The sequence below is a fragment of the Phalacrocorax carbo genome, chromosome 11, assembly GCF_963921805.1.
Source record: "Phalacrocorax carbo chromosome 11, bPhaCar2.1, whole genome shotgun sequence".
In the NCBI taxonomy this organism is placed as follows: Eukaryota; Metazoa; Chordata; class Aves; order Suliformes; family Phalacrocoracidae; genus Phalacrocorax; species Phalacrocorax carbo.
In genome coordinates, this window is record NC_087523.1 from 2,091,987 (window position 1) to 2,110,520 (window position 18,534).

The 18,534-nt window shown below is 46.6% G+C and overlaps 1 protein-coding gene across 10 annotated transcripts; it reads left to right on the plus strand.

Moving 5' to 3' along the window:
• Positions 1 to 24: 24 nt before the first annotated feature.
• Positions 25 to 18,097, plus strand: RAB41 (RAB41, member RAS oncogene family). 10 transcript variants are annotated; one of them, XM_064462818.1, is made up of 9 exons: positions 53 to 211; positions 1,698 to 1,756; positions 3,409 to 3,462; positions 5,608 to 5,713; positions 9,584 to 9,692; positions 9,958 to 10,069; positions 13,312 to 13,405; positions 15,188 to 15,254; positions 15,793 to 18,097. In XM_064462818.1, the coding sequence occupies exons 2-9, from the start codon at positions 1,731 to 1,733 to the stop codon at positions 15,855 to 15,857; spliced, it is 633 nt and encodes a 210-aa protein (XP_064318888.1). In that variant the 5' UTR covers positions 53 to 211; positions 1,698 to 1,730; the 3' UTR covers positions 15,858 to 18,097. The 10 variants fall into 10 exon arrangements, 7 of the variants coding, with proteins under 7 accessions (XP_064318891.1, XP_064318887.1, XP_064318884.1 ...); XM_064462819.1 differs by having other exon boundaries at positions 9,587 to 9,692; XR_010374759.1 differs by lacking the exons at positions 9,584 to 9,692; positions 15,793 to 18,097 and adding an exon at positions 12,716 to 12,809 and having other exon boundaries at positions 25 to 211.
• The last annotated feature ends 437 nt before the right edge of the window (positions 18,098 to 18,534 follow it).

Consider the following 18,534-nt stretch of genomic DNA (forward strand, 5'->3'; position numbering starts at 1 on the left):
GGGGCGGGGCGACGTGACGGCGGCGGCGCCACCGGCGGAAGTGACGCGCGGGGCGGCGGTAACGGTGCGGGCAGGGCGGTCTCTCCCTTCTCCTCAGTCACGGCTCCGGCTCGGCCTCCCCGCCCCGCCATGTCCGCCCCCGGCAGCAGCGGCGGCGAGTTCGGGAACCCGCTGAGGAAGTTTAAGCTCGTTTTTCTGGGCGAGCAGAGCGGTGAGGGGGGGCGGCGGCGGCGGCGGGGAGCGGGGAGGGGCCGCCCCGGGCCTTCCCCCGCTGGGCTGGGGGGGTGGTGGTGAGGCGCCGGTAATGGTTGGGGGTCCTTCAGGGCCTCGAGGCGGCGGAGGGGCCGCCACGGGCCTCCCGCCGCCCGGGGAGGAGCCGCCCGCCGCCTCCGCCCGAGGGAGGGGCGGCCCGGCCTCAGGCCTCCGCCGGCGGGAGGCACGGGCCCGGCGGGCAGCCCCCGGGGCGCCGTTCCCGCCGCTCCGCTGGTCTCCGCGCCCGCTGGGCCCGGTGCCCCGGGGCTTTGGGCCTCCTCCCGGGGCCGGCCCGCAGTGCGGCCGCAGCCCTGCTGCCGGCGAGGCGCGGGGCTCGGCGGGGCCGGGCCTTGCTGCCGCCCGGGGGGATGCGGGGGCCGCCGCTCCGCCCCGTGGCTGGTGGCTCCGGCCGGGCCCACGCCGAGCCTGGGGCGGGCACCGGAGGGAGAAAATAAATGGCAAAGCAGCGCTGGTCCCACGCGCGGCCTCCCCCGTGTTACATCTTCATTTATGCGTTTTGTCTGGAAGCTGCCTCCCTTTTGTACCCCCTTCCCTCGCAATATATGGATGAGTCGTATCCTTTCCATGAAACCGTGGTGTTCTTTGCTGTATGACTCTCTTTAGGTTTCTTACTGCTCACCTCCTAGGTCCCAGAGCTGCAGGTCTCGGAGGAATTTCCAGAAGTTGCCTCATTCCCCTCCCTTACCAAAGCAATAACAACACTGCTGCTGGCAGGCGTTTCTCTAACCTGTTTTTAACCCTCTGCAATGCCTGCAATTTCACAGCCTTCCGAAGCAGCATGTTCCTTTTCCTTTTTGTGTTCTTCTGCAAAATTATTCTCTTCCATCCATGTCCTTTCTTGGCTTCCTGAGAGAGGATTGGAGATCTTCTCTTCGGTTCCCATTTCTTGTCAGTTTTGCACTTTGTCTCTTGATAATATTCGGAGGTATAAATTCAAAGTTTTTAAGCAAGCCATCAAAGTTTACTTTGTATCTAAAATTTAGTTATGAAGAAAGAATGTGAGCCTTGAATGTCGCTTCTCTATCCAGCCCAAGGCAGCTAAATAGCATCTTGTTTTGATGTTTATGCCTAAGTCCTAGACTTGGTGATTACATAAGTAGCAAAACATGAGAAACAAAGCAGATTTATTGCTTAAAGCAAACAAATAATCCTTTGTCATATGCATCACAACACACCTAAATTGAGGACCGAGTTTTCATTGTGATTAATTTTTGACCTACTGAGATTGACTTGGCTTAACATACTTCTGTCACTTTGTGAATTAATTCCTTAGCTGGTTGTTTTGCAGTAGGGCGTAGCTGGGCAGTAGCCTTAGATTGGCAACTTCCTTCTGATGATCAGCGCTACCAGCATGTCACTCCCAAAGCAGTGGTTATTCTTTTTTTCCACTGCTGCTTGAAAGTAATTTTTCTCTTCTTTTGTAGTTGGGAAGACCTCTCTGATCACCAGGTTTATGTATGACAGTTTTGACAATACTTACCAGGTATGTGGTTGTCTAATTTTTTTTTTTTTTAATTTGAATCTATTTTAATCTGTTCCCTGCTATGAAAAGGTATGCCTGTGAGAGCTGTTAGGGGCAAGCAGGTTTCTCCATGAGATATCCGTTCAATACCATGTGTGAGGTTGTAATGTGCCTTGAAATGGAGATGTGACTTCATGATAAAGCCCAAACACCTCATATGATGTCAGGAAATACCATGTACAAAAAAGAAGCAAGGTTTAGATCCTGTCTGGGTATGTGAGAAGCCTTGAGAAAAACAGGGAGAAACATTGGTTTATGGGGTTGGCTAACGGAGAAGAGGATGGTCAGGGTGCCTGATGATGGATATAGAAGTCTAAGGAAACCAAAAGAAGAAGATATGAACATGATTATGATAGACACTGAGAACTAGCATCTGAGTCCAGAGTCTTATTTTATTTTATTTTTTTATTACTACTATTTATTTTTTTAAACTGAAAGGCTATAGATAGAAAAAGCTGGGGAAATCTTAGCAAGGAGAGTAGGGTAGGGATAAAGAGGTTTCAGATGAAAAGCTGAAAATACGTAAGAGGCCTGAAGATTTCAGGAGTTAGTTGCATCAAAAGCACTCAGTGGTATTTCAAGGGAATAGCAAGTATCTTTGAGGAAGATGAGACTATGGGGTTCTCTTTTTAATTCAGGCCAGAAAGAGTTACTGGTTTAGACTGGAGTGATATTAAGCTGAAAAAGGAAGAGAAGATTGTTTTCTTGAGGGCAAGTCATGCACTGGAACTGGATCTTCTTGTGGTGTTTCTTTTCCTGACTTTTGTAAGGTGTTGTCATGGATTTATCTGCTTATTGTCGTCATGATAAACTGTGTCCTGGCTGCAGAAAATAGGACTCTCAGAAATAAATACTACCAACAGAAACTGACTGTGGTGGTCTCTTCTGATGTTAAATGGAGACTTCCCAGAACATGTTTTGCTGCCTGCGTGTGTTAAGACTGCAGATAATCTGTGTAAAATACTCAAATCTGTTACATCAGTAATGTGCCTCCTGTTTCCCAGGTTATGATGGGCTAGGACATCTGCTTGATTTAAGTGCCTGGGAGCGCATCTAACTTAGTAAATTACTTGAAATGTCTTTGTCCTGGAATTGCTGTAGAGCAATGGAAATGTGCCTGGAAGGAGACTTACAGAAAGAACTGCCTGGGAGATGAAGCTTCTGAATGTCACTGGAAAGGAAGCACATTCTCAGTTGGAAAGTCTTGAATAAACATTCCTTTTTTAGCTTTCAGCACAGTTGCCTGCAATTTATAGATGCAATTTGCTCTATCTTTTGGTTATTTCTAATAAGATAATTCTTACCAGACTGAATTGCAGTAGATGAGAAAGAGATGTCAGTTCAGATGTGATCTGGGTTAAGGTGCGTGAATGTCTGAGGCTGAAATCCAAGCTCACAGGTTCTTGTGCAGCTGAGAAGCTTTGGAAGAATTATGTGAAAGGAAGATGGTGTAGATACCCGGATTGCTTTGTTTTTATCAACTGTATTGAAGGGAAATGACTTGAATGACTTGATTATAAGTTTGTGAACATTTTTGAGAGTTTGTATAGAAAGATCTGATTTGCAGATGCTGGAAGGCAAGTTGCAGTTACTGATGCTTTTCTTCTTTTCAGGCGACCATTGGAATTGATTTCCTGTCAAAAACAATGTATCTTGAAGACCGCACGGTAAGGGAGGCGTCCGGGTGATAGCATGGCAACTGCAGTCATGGGAGCAGCAGCGACTGCGCGTGCTGTTCCGCCTGGCCGTTCCTCCGACGGCTGCTGAAATCCCACAGCAGCCTTCCGAGGGGCAGCCTTTGTTGAGTCAAACCACTGACCCCCACTCTCCTGGTTCTGGTACCTGTTAATATCAGATAACCTCTAGAACGAAGTCAAAATCTTTCATGCAAAATTGGGTCAAGCTAATATCCGTATCCCAGGCAATGGGCTGTCTGCTATATGTACTTTAAGCGTAGTTTGCTCCCAGAATTTGCAGCTCTGCCTCTGGGATTATCAGTGTAAATGGGTCTGAGCAGACCCCAGGCAGTTCCATGTCCTGGAGTCATTACGACACCACTGGTAACGATGACTCCTTCCTCATAGAAAGGCTCCTTTTGTAACACAGTTCTGATGTACAGTTAATAAAGCAATTTTGGATTTAGCTTGCATGCGATTCCTTTTTGCATAAAGAGATCCCTCACATCCCTCTCCTGTCTTTCAGTATTTGTCTTTTCATTAGTTCATGTTTTGCTAGTACTTGCCTTTTTTGCTAGTTTTCCTGCTGCCTGGGAAGTATTACACTGTTGGGGGGAGGAAGGGGCCAGTGGTGCGAGGGAAGCCCTTTGTGCTGCTTTGGCTCTGTTGCTTCTGAAGAAGTCTCAGCCTTGTGTGTGTGGTGAGTTCCCTGAGTGCTTCTCTGCCATCTTCCCAGTGATTCAGTATTAGACAAGACCTTGTTTAATCTTTGTTCGAGATAAACTACTTGGATAACTTCCTGCAATGGTACTGGCAGTGGCAGAAGAAGGAAAAGATCTTGGGATTTCTGCCTGATGCCCGTGAAGGCAAGTTGGAATGCCTGTGTGCTGTGTTCAGCAGTGTGGTCTTGATTCCTTACGCTTGTGTAGGTCAGGATGTCATTCACCCCTGGTCTGCTATCCAGAAAATACTGTTTTCTTTCCAGTGTTGGATATGCTGTTAGCTTTCCTGATTATGTAAGTGGTCCACAGAGCCTGTTTAAATAACAGAGGTGTTGAATGTAGATAGGAGGAGGCAGAAATACAGGCATACGAGCTAGGAAGATTCAGACATTGAAATAATTTCTCTGGTATGGCTCATGCTGTATTTTGCAATAGGCTTTGACTGCTGTGCTTCAGATGAATAATGCTGAGCCTCTAACTGTGGCGTATGCTTTGGCATATTTGCTATGTCCTTACACCAAATAATACATCCTGAAATTATACCTGTGCCAGGTGACACAGTTCTAAATACAGCCTGGGTAGCATGTGCTAGCCAGCAGAAGGGACAAATAGCTGTAGAGTTGGGTTCTTCTACACCACCTCCTGTAGCCTCCCAAAGCAGGCGCCTGGCAGCGTGCCGTTCCCAGCATGTTGCCAGTGTGTTGGGACCCGTGGTGTGAAGTGAACTGGGGCCATGAGAGCCCCATCCTCAATGCTGACTGTTCGGCTGCCAGCTCTGTGTTACAGCTACAACCTTGTTCTTGAAAGACCAGGTAGTTATTTCCTTTACTGTCTCTCGATATCTTCCCAGACTTGTTGGATTTAAGGCCAAGATAAGCCAGTCTAGAGGGTGTTTGTTGTCCTGGCTTGTACCCCACTACTTCAGTACTTGACAGCAGGCTTTCCAGTGGATTCATCGCGGGGGGGTGATGATGTCCTTACGGTTAGGAGTGGCCACATGTAGCTAGCTGCAGGCTGCTTGTGTGCCCGCTATAGCCAGAGTCCTGATGTGGCAGGATGCACGGAGGTATGTATGCTTATTTCCCTTGTTAGCAGATGCTGTGAGGAGGTATTTTAGGGATATCTTGGTTTTATGATTAAATGGAAGAATGTGTTCATGTGTGCGAGTTATTAATGGGTGTGTGAAAGGAAGGAGGTTTCTGAGATGTGCTAGGCTGAGGTTAGTGTGAGAACGCGGTTGGAAGTATTGTTGGCTCTTTTCACGTTTCTGTTCCTTTTCAACTTTCCTTTTGTTGCATTATTTGTTGCCTTGCAATTTTTTAATTTTTATTTTTATTTCACATGAGTTTTGGTTTTGTTTTCCATTTTCCTGCTCTTCCCCTTCCTTCTTCCCCTACACTTTTCCGTTTCCCAGATCAGGCTGCAGCTGTGGGACACAGCCGGCCAGGAGAGGTTCCGCAGCCTCATTCCCAGCTACATCCGTGACTCTGCTGTGGCTGTCATTGTCTTTGACGTTACAAGTAGGTATTGAGCCGGAGTGCCTGCAGGGACCTTGCTTTTAACACGTACCTTTTATGCATTGGAAGTGCTGGTGTTATCTGAAAGGAGCTAAGATAGGCCATCGGCCCCAGGACTGTAGGTGTTTAATGAGCTGAGGGGAGGTAGCAGAGCATCTTCCCTCACAAGCAATGGTAACTCCATCCCATAATCCAGAAATGGGAGGACTGGAAAACTCTGGTCTGCTCAAAGCCTCAAATTATGGAAGTGGTGTGCAGAGGACTGGCAGGTGGGTGAAGTGGGGTTGTGTCTTCTCATGTGCCTGCTGGTTAGAACGAAAGGCGATAGGTGGCCTTTGGAATGCTTTATATTCTTTCTGGGTTTGGGCTGGGGTTTTCTGGTTTTTTTTTTTTGTTGGTTTTTTTTTTACCTCAGAATGAATGTGTGTTTTCCTTTCTGAATAACTAGAGAGGGAATACAAGTAAGGCTTCAGATGCCAAAACAAAGGAATACTGTCAGAGTAGGTAAAACGGTACAACACTCATTTAAATAAAAGCTACGTAGCGACTTATGAGGATTCAAGACTCCTGGCTCGCTGAAGAGAGCTGGCAACTCCTATGAGTAACTAGAGAGTTTTTGAAAGGGAAGAGATGTAACTACCGTCGTATCTAAAGAATAAACAAGCTTAGAGGGGAATTCTCTGTAACTCTTGGCATAAATGTTTTGGTATAAGATATGAAGATACAAACACAGTTATTTCATTATAACTCCTTGTTACTGATTTCACTTGATCTGGCTTTTTTGGTTAAGCTGTAGCTTAAATATCTAGATAAATAGCATAAATGTCAGCATAAATATCTAGACAGGAGATATACCTGGGAGCCAACGCCATGTGGACAAAGTCTAAGTGAAGAACACAGCGCAGATGAAAAACCTCTGGCCCACCTTTGTTCTGTCACAAACTCTAGATTATAGCTAGGCTTTATGGGCCAGGGGTTTGTTTCACTTCAGTTACCAGAAGCGCTTAACAAATAGTAAACTTCTGTTGTGATTTATCTTACATATTGAGGGCAAATAATTACATGGTCTGTCTCCCAGTTCTGTAGCTTAAGTAGCGGATTCTGGGAGGATTTCTGGTCCGGTGCAAACTGATGTAAAACTGAAGCGGTCTGTCTGGGCTTTGAGGAGCACCGAGACGTGCACGTGATGACTCTGTGCTGGGAGCACATCTGGGCAAGGCAGCACGGCAGGCTGCGTAGGTTGGCATCCCGTCTCCCCTCGGTTGTGACGGGTCAGGATGCTCTTTATCCAAGCAGGTGGAAAAAACTTACCACAGTCTAGGGTGTTCTTAATAGCTTCCAGACATGTCAAAGATAATTAAGTGATAGCTGATCACATCATGCCTTGGTAATGGTCTGATCTTTTCAGATAATGTCATTTTTTTCTTATTACCGCTCTTTGTTCTGCTTTAGGGACTGAGAGGCTTTTAGTTTTCTTGTGTTATTGAACAAACATCCTGGTGTACTTCTGAGGGCACGATGATGGTGAGCGCTAGCGGGATTAGGAAAACAGAGTTTCCTTTATGACTCTTAAGAGCTATATATTTACATTGTCTTTAGTGGTAACTGTGTTTGGGAACCTCGGATAGTCTCCTGTAAGTTGATACTGGTCGTGGTAGTGTAAAATAGGGACAGTCCCATAGGACGTGCGTAAGTGGCAGCCGAGATACTCTTAATTAGCAGAGAGAAAATATTAGCGTGCATGTGGTGAGCTGAGAAGAAAAAGAGAAATTGCTTATTGTAAATCTTATTTTTAGATTAAATATCATTTAGATTTAGAATCGATAATTCTAAATATAGGGTTTATATTTTTATACCTATTTCTATATTTAAATAGAAATACATATAAAATAGATTTTAGAATAGAAAAATACAAACTTAGGTTTAGATTAAATTTTAAAAAAGAGCATCTTGAAATACAAGTGGCCTGTGGAGAGATCCATGGTGAAGGTCCATACTGCAACTTGTGCCCCTTTCTGAACACGTTACCATGTTTCTAAGGGGGGCTGGGTTAATTCTTGGCCGAGGACCATTCATCTTTCTGCAACGGTAGGGTTATTAGCACACCACCATGTCTGGGTGGGTTATTTGTATTTTCTCTTCCCTTCTGAAATGGGTGCACGCAAACTTTGACTTCTAGAAACAAGAAGCCACAGAAATACTGCAGCTAAATTTCTCAGGTCACTTCAGGGGTGCCTGCATGGTACCCACATTCTAGCTGAAGGTCTTCCACCAAATAGCATTACCCTTCACTACAGCCAGGTTACAGGGGCTGGTTCTTCCCCAGTTCTGTGGTCCTTCCTCTAGTTGCTTTTTTGACTGTGAGTCTGAAGGTTGGAGTGTTTAAATCACCACCTTCATAAACTTTCTGGGTGAATGGTCTGGTGCAGCAGCAAGGTCCTGGGGACTACGCAGAAGCTCGTTGTGAAGTCCAGAAGCAAGAGGCAGAAGCTGTCATTATCGGTCTGATCTTCCAGCGCTGGTGTAATATAGTCCATCTGGTTGGAGTTTGTCACCCTGGGTTTCCTGGGGTAGTGAAGATCCCTGACTTTTGCTACTCTAATCAAGGCTGCCTTCAAAACAAAGCATGAGCTAATTGATTTAACTATAAGCCCTAATCCTCCTTAAGCCCCAGGGCATCAGATCTACATGCCCTGATGTAGGTACAATATGTTGTTTTGAAGCTGCTTGCAGCAAGACGCTTTGCAGACATGTGCTCTGTCTAGCTCCTGTTTCTCTTCTAAACAAGCCAGTTCTTCGTCCTTCTGAAACTGCTTTCTCCCTTGCAGCCAGTCTCCTGCAAGCTGCCCTGTTAACCGCTGTTCTGTGCACAAACAGCTGCTCTCCCTCGTTGCTGAACAAGTGGCTTTGTGAGCACATCTAACCAGTTCACGTAATTAAGCTGGGAACCAGTATCTGCCCTCCTGTGAAACTTGCGCCTGTTGAGAACACCAATAACAATCTTGATCTGTGGCAACGTCGGGCTATTTGTACAGCTAGCTGTGTGGGGTAATGGCTTGGAAGGAAATGGTATCGCTCCCAGTCGTGAAAAGCTTTTGTTTAGCATTCACTGTGGTAGGTGGACATGTTTTGACCATTGTTGTTTCAAACAGGCAGGTCCCAGACCTTAGACCTATATATATATAATAGGCCAGTTTGTGTTTGGGCATAGTTCTGGAGATCAAACTCTAGCTCTCAGAGCATTTGTGCTTGTTTCTAACTCTTGTGCTTATCTGAAAGGAGAACCCAAAGCCCTTTGTGTCACGTGAAGCTTTTGTTTCTGCTGGAACTTATTGAATGCCTTAATCTTGCATGAAAATCCCTGTTGCCATCTTCTGGATGCTTGGTGTTGGAGAATGGATGGTGTTTTGTGATGTGGTGTCTGGGCTGAGGGAGTTGTGTGTCTATCATGTGGGAGTTGCCAAAACGCTTTGATCTGAGATGCTCTAGGCAAGGAGCCTTGTGAAGACCCCATATGTAATCCTGGGTAGAGCAGGAACACCAGCTCTGTAGTACATGTTAGCTACCACTGTCAGCAACGGCTGGAGGTAGTAGCCATAACCTAGAGCTCTTTGGGATGTGGTGACTGTGGAAGTAGCAGAATCTCTGGGCAAGCAAAGGAGGTAATTAGAGCACATTATCTACAGAGTCAGGAAAGCAAACTTTTGTGGTGTTTGGATATTTGGGGCAAGGCTACAATGTCAACCTCAGCTTCTCAAGCTGAGCCGCATACGGTTAATTCTAGAAATGGCCTTTTCTCTAAAGGACAGTTTCCTCCTTTCTTTTCTCTCTCGCTCTCTGTCTCTCTCTCTGCTCTCCCTGGCCTGGTACCAGCAGGTTCGGCTGCAGCTTTGGGACACAGCAGGCCAGGAGCGGTTCCGCAGCCTCATTCCCAGCTACATCCGCGACTCCACTATTGCTGTGGTAGTCTATGACATTACAAGTGAGTGGTGCTTTGGTGTCTCGTTACTTGAAATACTGCATGTAAGCAGAACTAATATGTTACAACCAGAGGTTCTGCAAAAGGATGATTTATGTTAGAAACAGTTTTTCCCCACTCTGTTTCTCTGTCTGAGTGGAAAATAATTTATGGGTCCTTTATATGTGGTGGGGGGAGATTTGGAGAAGCGCCCAAGTGCAAGCATAGCATTTTTCCTCTCTGGAAAGAAGTTTTATTCTCAGCGCTCCCATTTGATTCTTCCCTACAGACTTGAATTCTTTCCAGCAAACCTCCAAGTGGATCGATGACGTCCGGACAGAGAGAGGAAGCGACGTCATCATCATGTTGGTGGGGAACAAAACTGACCTGGCAGACAAGAGGTAATGGAGGGGAGCTGGCGGCCTTGCCGCCCCCGCCAGTGAAAGCAAGGAACTGGTTGACTAGTCTCTCTTCAAAACAGGTGTTAGTTTTAAACGAAGCATAAATAGCTTGTTATGTCATTTAGATCCCTGGTTTCAGAATATGCAAAGTTATTCCATTTTGCTATTCTGCAAATAGTTCTGGTTAAAACAAACCCACCTAAAAAAATTCCTTTTACTTCAGTATCTCTGTACCACATTTCTCAATAGCGTATTTTGTCTGACTTTTCCTTTCATGCTGAGATGAAGGCAAAAAGATGTCTTGCAAAAGCAAGGAGATCTGCATTTTTTTCCCATAATCCTATTTACATGACTCTTTCCACATGTGCCACTGTAAGTTCATAGTAAAGTTCCTTCTTTTTACAAGATGCAGCGTGAGACTTTACAGTATGTATCTAAAAGGTTTTCCTCTGAGCATAAATTTCATGTCATACATAACGCAAACTGTGATGTTGTGGATGTATGAGAGGAACCTAGATCAGCAAAAGCAAATTCCCCCAAGGGACGTAAAAAGTTAATTAGACTCTTAAAAGACTTAATGTTTTGGGACGTGTCATAAAGCATTTTGCTTTTCAAACTCTTAATCTTACAGTGCCACTTCAACCAACATAACCAATGTAATAGAAGACCACAGGCTTGGGCTTTGCATTTCTATTTCAAATTCTTCTCTTAATTGTTGATTTTTCAAAAATTTTGTTCTTTGTTTTCAGAGATTCTCATTCTTTGTGAAGACGTCAGAAACAGTGTAATAAGGAGAGATTTTAATTTTAATGGCTAGTACCAGTAGTAGCTGGCAAAGGGAAGATGGAGTAAGCCACGCAGTTCCTTACAGTCCCGATACTTTAAACTGAACCATCTTCACGTACCCCAGCTACTCTAAAGCATGTGCTTCACATGTCATAGGACACATGATGCACTGCAGTGGTGGGGAATTTTTATCTGATGCAAAAGAAAAAGGCAGAACTGGGAAACACCCAGATCTCACAATAAAATGAGGTCTTATGGAATCAAAACCTTATCCTTGGCTGTTCGTGAGACACTTCTGATCAAAAGATAACAGCCTGAAAAGCCTTACAGGTGGAACATAAATGTTTTCTCAGAAATCTGGCTCTGATATCTGAACTGCCTGTTTACTCTTTCTCTCTTGGACTGATGGGGCCTAACAGGGATCTGACTGTTTCATTGCTGGATGTTACCACATTTTAAATTCTAAACCTTGCTTTACTCCCTCCTGCAGCGTACGTATTGCTTCGGAATGTATTGTGATGTGTTTTTTCCCTTGTGGTTTGGGTGTTGGCCAGGTGCTTGTATGAGACAATAGCCAGCACCCCTGGCTGCACAGCACGGTGTCAGGAGGTGCTTTTTGCCCTCCGTGCCTGTATGAGTCATGCTGTTAGTTCTTAGCTTGCCATGCCTAGCAGGAAAAGCATGGACAGTTCTAACACTGTCTTGCCAGTATTAGATTGACTCAAACTGACTGGTTTGAATCAGTGGGAAAAAGGATAAAGTTAGGTTCCAGCTGGGTGCTGTGTGAGCTTTGTACTGATGGTTCTTACAGAAACGTGTTCTGTGTCCACCACACGGACCACCTTAGTCTTAACAACTCTGGCTCTTCCTACTTCCAGTGGGGGGGCCATTCCAAGTGTCCTGTGCCTTGCACTTTGGAAATATTGGGAAAACTTGGCACTCAGAGGTTCAGAAATACAACAAAAATGTGTGTAGCTGATTTGGATTAAGAATTCCAGGTGGCAAGACCTCAGATCAGTCTGGTCTCTGAAATCAGCTTATAAAAGCAACTGAGCAAAATCCAAGATGTTCTACTTAGGCCAGCTCTGGGCACTGACCAGTTAGTACCTCTTACACCCTCCTGGCAGCTAGAAATAACCACAGCTCCCTAACCGCATAATCTGGCGTTTAGATTTGAGGCTTTTTAATTTCTGTCAAAATCCAGTCTCATGTAGAACTGGAAAACCCACTGGGCTAATTTCTGCCTTGGATTATTTCCTGATAGTATGTAAGTGAAGCAGGGTGTGGGTGCAGGACAGCTGGCCCGGCACTGCCCTAAGAATGAAAAATACCATAAAATTGTTTGAAATACAGCTGCAGTTGAAGTTCATGGAGTGCTAGAAAGTCTTATTTTAGAACTTTAACGTAAGTGGCAGTAGTCCTGGTCTGGGCTAGAATTTGGGATTATGGTGGTATCCAGGTATCAGTAAAAGAAGCTGCTTTGCCTTTCTTTTAAAAGGAAGTTAAATTTGTGTTAGGCTGAAATACTGAGCCTTTTAAGACTGGACAAAGCCACAGTGTTGGCCTGAGCTTGGTCCCATTTTTTGAAATAGAATACAGCTATTGGAAGCCATTCATCCTATGGTAAAAAACAAGCGATGATGTAAGTTAAGTTCCGAGGCCAAAAACCTGAACTAAAAATAGCACTGTTCTTATTTGGGGCAGCCTGTTAAGTTTTTCTTTCCTTTTAATGTTTCTTCAGTTGGTGGCTGGTTTTTTGTGTGTGGTTTTTTTTTTCCCCTGCAGTTTCTTTTTATCATTCCTGGACTATTTTTCTTTGTTTTGGTTTTTCTTTTCCGTGATTTGTTCTCATTGCTGTAGACAGGTTTCTGTAGAGGAGGGTGAGAGAAAAGCCCAAGAACTGAATATGATGTGTATTGAAACCAGTGCTAAAGCAGGATATAATGTGAAGCAGGTATGTACAGGGTATTGATCAGAGATGTACTTGCAGGTGCTTGCTTGCAGGGAGCAGCCTAGCACTTGCTGTTGCACCGTACTTGCTGCTGGAGCCTTTCTGAAACCTTTCAGTAACCTCACGGATTTCTCTTCTCTTGACGTTGGGAAACTGCTTTTTGTATCAGGTGCAGCATATGGGGATTCTTCCTTCCCCGGAGGAAGCTGTGGATGAGGCTCAAATGTACTGCACAAACTTCATCCTGCGCTGGTCATTCATTATTAATAGTCCTAAGTCCAGGCATTCCCTGGGTAACTTGGCAAAGGTTGTTTCATTCTTAGCTGGAGGACCTGGGGGTCTTGAAGACTGGGACCTCCTGAGGTCTCCGTTGCTGGACTATGTGGTCTCGTAAGGGGTGGTGAAGCAGCCCTCTGTTGAAGGGCGTCTCAGTCACAGCCGTCTCTAACTCTTCCTGTCTGTTCTTCCTTTCTGTCTTTCTGCTTCTGTTTGCATCTTTGTCCAGGCAAATCACTACAGAAGAAGGTGAACAGAGAGCCAAAGAGCTGAATGTGATGTTTATTGAGACCAGTGCAAAGACTGGATACAATGTGAAACAGGTAGATCGACGTTCGGTTCTAAAGACAGGAAATCCGTACTTTACCGCTCTGTATGTGGGAGGATTAAGCTGCTGCATAGGGTTCACGTTCCATCAGATGTTTACTTGTGGTGTTTACTGTCAACCACTGAAATGCTTCTTGCCCAATGCTCACTGTTGCTGCTTGATCTAGTGGAGGCTCCTTTCCTGTCAAGCCAATGATTCCTCATTAAAGCTAAGCAAACTTACCTTGAAAGAGAGTGTAAAAACTGCACGTGCTGAGGGATAGGGGTGCCGCTATTTTGTGCAGCCAGGCAAATGTAATCTTGTACGTTCCCTTTGCTTTTGTTAACAGTTAACGCACTGTTTTCTAAAATCAGTGTTGACATCAGTCGGGATACCTGCGTATGCTGATGCACTAGAGAAGAAGTTCTGGCTCCTGTTTGCATGCCACAGCAGGAAATCTTAGGTTACTTGGAAGGGATCTCTGGAGATTGTCTAGGCCAACCCTTGTGCTCAGAGCAGGCTGCCCAGAACTGACTCCAGTTGGGTTTTGAATATCTCAAAGGATAGAGACTCCATCTCTCCAGGCAGCCTGTCACAGTGTTTGACTAGCCGTACAGTAAAAAAATTTTCAAACTTTTTTCTTATGTTTAAACATAATTTCTTGTATTTCAGTTTGTGCCTGTTGCATCTTGCTATAAGCTTGTGATCTGACTCTCCACTAGTTCAGGGATCGTTCTGGAGCATGACAGAACTTGGGGAGCAAGACAGCTGTAAGGGCCAGGGATCTGCAGGGAGCATAAGTACTACTGGTGTCAGCTGGCTGGTTGGGAGAACCTCGCAATGGGATTAGGAGACTTTGGGTTTGGTTTTCTTTTTGGCTGTTCTGGCTTGAATCCGCTTTAATCTTTGGTTCTAGCTTACCGTTGCTTTATTTGCCCAGCGGGTGTTTGCAGTGGGAACTTGTGTGACTAAAATGACGCTAACTGCAGCACCTTGCCACTACCTCAGTGGCTTGATTTTCCACGTAACACCATTTGGAGGGGTGGATGAGAAGCCCCTGGCAAGCTACTGTGAGAAAAATCGTTAGCTGGTGATTCCTTTAGTTCTTTCTGCAGCACTTTTCACCAGACTGCCTAGCAGCGTCTGTGTTGTGTTAGCTGCTGCACTGATGTCGGCAGGAGGAGCTCTAAGCATTGACTTGAAAACTTATGCAAAACCATTTTCTGTGTTTTATGGGGATATGGTAGTCCTTCCCAGCTGGAGCACATCCTTAATAGCTTAAATGCAGCTCACTTCAGCCAGCTGTTCCGCTCACAAATGGCTGTTTTGCAGCAGGACTGAACTGAAAGGATGGGTTGTAGAATCTGTTATTCCATAAAATTCTTAAACCTTCAATCTCTTGCGAGGTTACTCATGAGGAATCCCAAGCTGTGCACTTAACATCGCTGCGTGCAAAAGCAGCTGAGGCTGGAAACGGTCAATGACACACTGATGGAGTGCAGGAGGGGATTGTTCTGTGTGTCCCTAGAACTGTTACTAATGAACTCCGTGTTGTGTTCAAGCAGAAACAAGTGAAATAAAACTGTTTTGTAGGCATTGCATAACTTCTTTAACAAAACCTAATACATTTCTTAGGTAAAATTCTCATGGCATTTGTTGATCATTGCTTTGCTTGCTAAAGTACCCACCTAATAAGTTTGTACAATTCGGACTCTTAAGATCTGCTGTAAAGCAATGTTTTTTAACATGATTTTTTTTTTCTGACAAGCCTTCAACTTTACCTATTGCTGCTTTTCAGCTTTTCCGTCGTGTGGCTGCTGCCTTACCTGGGATGGACAGCACACCAGAGAAGAGCAAAGAAGACAGTATCCTTGCTTTTCTCATCTGTAACTTTTCTTTTCTTGTAGAATTTGATTATTATCTTTTGTTAGGTTGGGCTTGCTGACTTTCTGGCACGTTGTGGGGATGGGCTTTCCCAGGGCTTTGCAGAGGTATGGCCGAAACAGCCAGTCGGCGTGGTGCTTACCTGTGGGCATAAACCGAGGACCCTGCTTGGGGCCGAAATATAAATGTACCCTACTACTTCTAATGGCAAGCACAAGTTTTGCTTTCTCCACTTAAGCTAGGATAAAATCCATATAGTTTTAAAATACCGTACTATTTTGCGCAGGGCTGTCTTGTGTGCAGACCTGTGAGATTGGGCCCTCCCCTCTAAGTGGTCTCGCCATACCCAGTCCGCTGGTTTTGTGGTTAATCCTGTTCAGGCAGGATTTGTTCTGCTCTGCTAAAATCAGCCCTTACGAAGGGCCAGCTAACTGCCTTTTCAGGAACGGATTCCTTTCCCTGTTCTCTCCTCCTCGTTCCTCCTTGAGCCGGGTGACTGACTTAACTCCTCTCCTGCAGTGATTGACATCAAACTAGAGAAACCTCCCGAGCAGCCAGTCACGGAGAGCGGGTGCTCCTGCTAACAGGCCCATTCTGTAGCAGCACATTCCCCGACCGGCCAGTCTCACTGAAGAACATCACCGCTCATTGGCTAGGCAACCCTACTTTGTGGGCTGAAAAACCAATCTACTAAGCGAGCGAACTCCCTGTTTACTGGTGGGGAGCAGCCCCGGCCGCCCCTCTTACTGCATGGTATGAGCCCTGAGTGCAGAATGAGTGTCCTGTCTTTTATTTTTTTTTTTTATGTTGTTGCACTTTGGCACTCTGGTGCCCTTTACACACTCTCTCTCTCTTCCTCTCCTTCTCCCCCTCTTCCCCACCTTGAGCCTGTCTGCTCAGATGTATCTTGTGAATGCAATGGAAAAGCCACCAAGTTAGGGAAGACAAAAATAAAGCTTGGGGGTGGGCTTTCCACCTTCCTTACTGCCTTGCATCTTAACTAGTTCCCTGTCCACTCCAGCCCTGTCTTCGTCCTGCATCCCCACTTCCTCTGTTGAAAGGCTGCTCCTTTTAAACCAGTCAGTTTGACTCGGCCTTGCCTTTTTGGACAATACAGGTTATCTGTTTCTAGGCTTTTGCTTCCCGCAGGGCACACACAATATTAGCTCCTCAGTTTCTCCTTTCTGTGGATGATCTTGGCTAACTCTTGCTCATGACTTCCAAGTTTTGCCCCTCGTGTTACAGCACCAGAAACCCCCGAACTGATAGCTTTGGCCTTGTTGCTTCCGTTCATGTAGGAGAGACATCCCACAGACTGCTTTCCTCTGTTGGAATATCTTCCCTTCCAGAGGACGCTGGTGCTCGGTGCATGTTGGCTGTCAGGTGTAGGGAAGGAGGAGGGTGCAGAGGCTTTGCAGCATGAGGCTGGCTGGGGAGATATCCTCAGGTTGGTCTGTAGAGACCTGGCTCCTCTCTGTCAACAGCAAGAGCAAGCAGTTACCCGAAATCCATCGCTATGGGGGCAATACCTGCCCTGGGAGTCACGGATGCTGCTCAGGCTCCTTTCCTAGTCTCTGTTCTGTTCGTCGTCGCATAGACAGGGAGCTGCTTCACGTGGAGCAGGGCAGCTGCAGCAGGTGGAAGGCCAGCAATAGTTCTGCTCTCGTACCTAGGTTGCTGCTTGAAGTCCCACATAGCTGCTCCTGCCGTTGTAGTAGACTGGTGGGGTTTGGGGCTAATGACCCTTTCTCTTCTGGAATAGTGTTAAGCTGTAACATTGCCAAAGCTGAGGTGAGCAGTGGCAGGGATTTCTTGTCAGACCTGGGTGGAGGAATGTATGCTGCTGAAGTGGATTTCGGTGTTGCTCTGACCTCGGAGGTCAGGAAATACCTCCTCTTCCCCTGCCCTTGGTTTCTAATTATGTTAATAGGCTTTTCAGAGACTCTTGGTGGGTTTTTTTTCATCCATCCTAAGAAGTCTGTAGGTTTGTTGGCAGCGAGGAGAGCACAACAGTCGGATGGCTCTAAGCTGTTCCCTCTTCATCACCTGGCCTATGTCATGCTGACGGGGGGGACGTTAGCGGGCAGGAGAGCGACTGACCGTGGTGTGACAGGCGGGGACAACAGCCTTTGGTTGGTGACGCTCCCCTCGCAGGGTGCCCGGCGCTCACTGGCACAGCATGCGCACTGGGAAGCCTGCAGCCGTCGAGGGAGGGGAAGGGGCAGCCCCGAACCAGGAGCTGGCCATCCCCGCGTTGGCTTACTGGTGGCATGTCACCTCGCTGCCGCTGACCGACCCTTTGCTCCCCAGAGCCCTGTCCCTTCCCCTCCGGGTGAGCTGGCCTGCAGGAGGAAGCTGGGATGTGTTTCTTTTTTTTCCTATTTCACTCTGGAGTGTGTCCCCCTTACCCACAGCCCCCAGCTGACGTAGCCGGGTCTCAGCACCGGTGGGAAGCTCAGCCCCCTCCTCTGTACATACCCCCGTTGTGTGGGAATTGCTGATGTTTGTCGGTGTGTCCGTGTCTGCCGTAGAACAGGTTTTGCTGTCCCCTTCTCACAGGCAGGTGTGCGCTGCTCTGCTGTCGTGTTGTTCTGAGTCACGGACCCGGGGGGAGGGAGGGGGGAGACCCTAAGTAACGGGGGGGTAACTAGTGAAATATATAGTTCACTTCCCGCCTGTCTTCTCTGTGGATGTGTATAATATTGAGTGTGTGTCTGGCCCTGCTGTCTCCTAGCTGTTAGCCGAGTAAGTGTGACTATTAATATGAGTATGGACTGTCTGACCACAGCCGTGTATCACACTAAATAAAGTTATTTCACCAACACCTTTGCTGTCCTGCTGCCAGAGAGGGGCTGCTCTGCCTCTGCATGTTTTATTTATAGGTTTAACAACCCTGTCCCACGTAGGGTACGGTGGAAGAAGGATGAGCTTTTACTGGCTCTAAGCCTGGCTTTGGGAGCAGAGCTGGAAGAGAAGGGCCCAGAACGTGGGCCCTGAGGGTTGGGGGGGCTGTGCTGTGCCACCTCTGCTCAGCACCTGCCTTCCTGGAGGGCGGAGGGGGTGTCACCAACCCGGGACCCCAGCTCCTTTCTTACTCGGGGTTGTGATGGGATCCCCCTCCCCACGCCCTCGCAAGCCCCTTCCTCCCCTTGGGGCATGAGGGCGTTTTGGGGGACCCACCGCCACCACAGACACCCCACCGGGGCTGGGTGCAGGGTGGGATTGCTCCCTGCAGTGCCACGGTGACATCCCAGACGTGGT

Excerpts from the sequence above, each read along its gene's own strand:
- RAB41 (XM_064462814.1), top strand. The coding sequence starts at position 130 with ATGTCCGCCCCCGGCAGCAGCGGCGGCGAGTTCGGGAACCCGCTGAGG. Across the intron at positions 9,693-9,957 it reads GGTAGTCTATGACATTACAA|ACTTGAATTCTTTCCAGCAA; the intron begins GTGAGTGGTGCT and ends TCTTCCCTACAG. Across the intron at positions 10,070-13,311 it reads ACTGACCTGGCAGACAAGAG|GCAAATCACTACAGAAGAAG; the intron begins GTAATGGAGGGG and ends ATCTTTGTCCAG.